At 61.5% G+C, this 3006-nt stretch overlaps 1 protein-coding gene across 1 annotated transcript; it reads right to left on the bottom strand.

Moving 5' to 3' along the window:
- Positions 1–224: 224 nt before the first annotated feature.
- Fzd1 (frizzled class receptor 1) lies at positions 225–2594 on the bottom strand. The gene has a single exon (XM_051174607.1). The coding sequence runs from the start codon at positions 2477–2479 to the stop codon at positions 545–547; it is 1935 nt and encodes a 644-aa protein (XP_051030564.1). The 5' UTR covers positions 2480–2594; the 3' UTR covers positions 225–544.
- Positions 2595–3006: the final 412 nt, after the last annotated feature.

Raw genomic sequence — 3006 nt, 5'->3', positions numbered from 1 at the left:
GCAAAGGGAAATGACCCTGGAGAGGCAGCCCCTGCCACAGCCCGCAGTGTGATAACCAGGCCCATGATCCCAGGACTGGATGAGGGCACAGGGCACAGCACTCAGCAAGTGTGCTCTTTTCATTCACCTCCTCTGCAGTCTTCAGAAAAAGTGAGAAAAGTTTCAAACACTTAAGCCACCCTAAATAATTAAACATTTTTAAAGAAAAGAAAATCGCGTGTTCGGTAGTCTTTAAATACAAATATACTTACAAAAATCTTACACAGGGCTATTTACAATCATAAAAGCGTACAGTCCTGGTAGCAGAGCTAGGGCTAGAGAGACGGTCCACACACACACCCCTCTGGCAGTTGGGCCCTTTCTTTCCTTTACCCCGGGGACAGAAGCTATTGTAGGAGCTGTGGCTGTTTGTTGAAAGCCTGCAAAAGTTGAGTGTCTAGCGTGGAAGCCTGGAGAAGCCAGGCTTGGCAGGCATTCCTTGGTGCCAGTTTTCAGGCTGATGGCTGGGATCTGGCCAAGACCCGGGGAAAGTAGAGTTCGGGTCTCAGACTGTAGTCTCCCCCTGTTTGCTGTTGGTAAGCCTGGTGTAGAACTTCCTCCAGGAGTTCAGTGTCTTGCCAGACCAGATCCAGAAGCCCGATGTGATGCCCACGATTAGCGTCATGAGATATTTGATCATGAAGACTGTAAAGTCCGGGCTCATGGGTGGGTGTGGTGGGACGCCTCCACCCCCCTGGAGGTGAGGGCAGGGGATGGCATAACTCTTGCAGCTTTGGGCCACCCAGCTGCGCTCCCACTGGTCCCGGAAGGCCTGCTCATAGAAGTAGCAGGCGATGACGATGGTGGCCGGCACGGTGTAGAGCACTGAGAAGACTCCGATGCGCACCATGAGCTTCTCCAGCTTCTCGGTCTTGGTGCCGTCATGCTTCATGATGGTGCGGATGCGGAAGAGTGACACGAAACCAGCCAGCAGAAAAGAGGTGCCGATGAATAGGTATACGAAGAGCGGCGCCAGCACAAAGCCACGCAGTGCGTCCACGTTGTTAAGCCCTACAAAACACACTCCACTCAGTACATCGCCGTCCACCTGACCCAATGCCAGGATGGTTATAGTTTTGATGGCTGGCACAGCCCAAGCGGCTAGATGAAAATACTGTGAATTGGCCTCGATGGCTTCGTGACCCCACTTCATGCCGGCGGCCAGGAACCAGGTGAGGGACAGGATCACCCACCAGATGGAGCTGGCCATGCTGAAGAAATACAGCATCATGAAGAGGATAGTGCAGCCCTCCTTCTTAGTGCCCTGCGCCACTGTGCGCGCCCCGTCCTCTGCAAACTTGTCGTTACACACCACCCGGTCCTCCAGCAGAAAACCAGCGATGTAGGCCACGGCCACCGCTGTGTAACAGCCGGACAGGAAAATGATGGGCCGTTCGGGGTAGCTGAAGCGCCGCATGTCCACCAGGTACGTGAGCACCGTGAAGAGCGTGGAGGCGCAGCACAGCACGGACCAGATGCCAATCCAGGTGCGCGAGAAGCGCAGCTCCTCCGGCCCGAAGTACATGAGCCCGTACACCTTGGTGGGTTCACAGGGCGCGCCACAGTCCTTCTCCCCAAGAAAGTGGTAGTTGAGGTAGGAGGGCACCCTGAGGGCGCGGGGGCAGGAGAATTTGCCCCGTTCCACCGGGCCCGCGCCCCCCGGGTAGCCGCCGCGGTAGACACCGCCTCCGTGTTGTGGGTTGCTGGTCCAGAACTCGGGCAGCAAGGAGGGAGTCGGGGTACCTTTATCGGATGTGTTCTGGCCCACGCACAGCTCTCCAGCTCCGTGGACCGGGAACTTCTCGCACTTGAGCGTGTCTGGCCACTGGAAGCCGAACTTGTTCATGAGCGCCTCGCAGCCCTGGCGCGCGCGCTCGCACAGGGAGCGGCAGGGCGGCAGCGCCTGCTCCAGTACGGTGCACACAGGAGCATACATGGAGCACAGGAAGAATTTGAGCTCGGCGGAGCACTGCACCTTCACCAGCGGGTAGAACTGGTGCACCTCCAGGCCAGCGTCCTCCTGATTCGTGTGGCCCAGCAGGTTGGGCATGATGGTCTGGTTGTATGCGATGTCCGTGCACAGCGGGATGGAGATGGGCTGGCAGTAGCCGTGGTCCGGGATGGAGATGCCCCGTTCGCCGTTGTACTGCTGCCCGCTCTGCTGCTGCTGGGGCGGCGGCGGGGCTTGCTGGCCCGGCCCGGGTACCTGACCCGCCGCCTGCGCTCGGACCCCCAATAGCAACGGAGCCTCCAGCAGCCAAAGCAGCAACAGCAGCAGCAGCCCGCTCGGCCAGCGCCGGGGGTCAGGCCGGGGGCGGCGGTGGCCGATCGTGTCCCCGCGCCCCACCTCCTCCTGCTGCTCCCGAAGAGCCCGGGCACAAAGTTCCCAGCTCGGCCGGCCGGCGGCCGGGGACTCGCTAGGCGCCGCCTCCTCAGCCATACTTTTTGGGCTCCCTCCTCAACGCCGGTCGGCTGGGGCAGGCAGCGGCGCGGCGGGTGGCGGCTCCCACAGTGTTCGGGGAGATCTGGTCCCCTCCCGTGCCCTCCGTCGGGCTGCGGTCGCGCTCCGCCCGCTCGCCCAGATCCTGCGTTGAGTCCCGCAGCCGCCGCCGCCGCCGCAGAAACTTGCGGTTCATGAAGCGCGGGAGGCAGGGAGAACGCGAATGGTTCCGGCACCCCGGGGTCGCGTCCCTCCTTCCCGGCTCGCGGCACCGCGCTAGTGGCCACAGCCGGGGAGAGGAGCGGGCAACTCTCGGCAGCCTCGCCGCCGCCTCGGATCCCCCCTGCGCCTCCGCCTCCTCCTCCTCGGCCGCCTCCTGACCATTTGTGTCAATCCCTCAACTCGCAGCCTCTCCTCTCCCTCGCGCGCCCTCCAACCGGTTTCTAGGCGCCCCGCAGTCTGTCTTTCACCGAGAGGGAGGAGCCTTGAAACCGACGCGGAGCTGGAGACTCAGGGACCGTCGCCCA

Source organism: Phodopus roborovskii, unplaced genomic scaffold (genome assembly GCF_943737965.1).
Source record: "Phodopus roborovskii unplaced genomic scaffold, PHOROB, whole genome shotgun sequence".
Lineage (NCBI taxonomy): Eukaryota > Metazoa > Chordata > Mammalia > Rodentia > Cricetidae > Phodopus > Phodopus roborovskii.
Note: the sequence above shows the minus strand (reverse complement) of the source record. Positions and strands in the feature narration are given on the sequence as shown.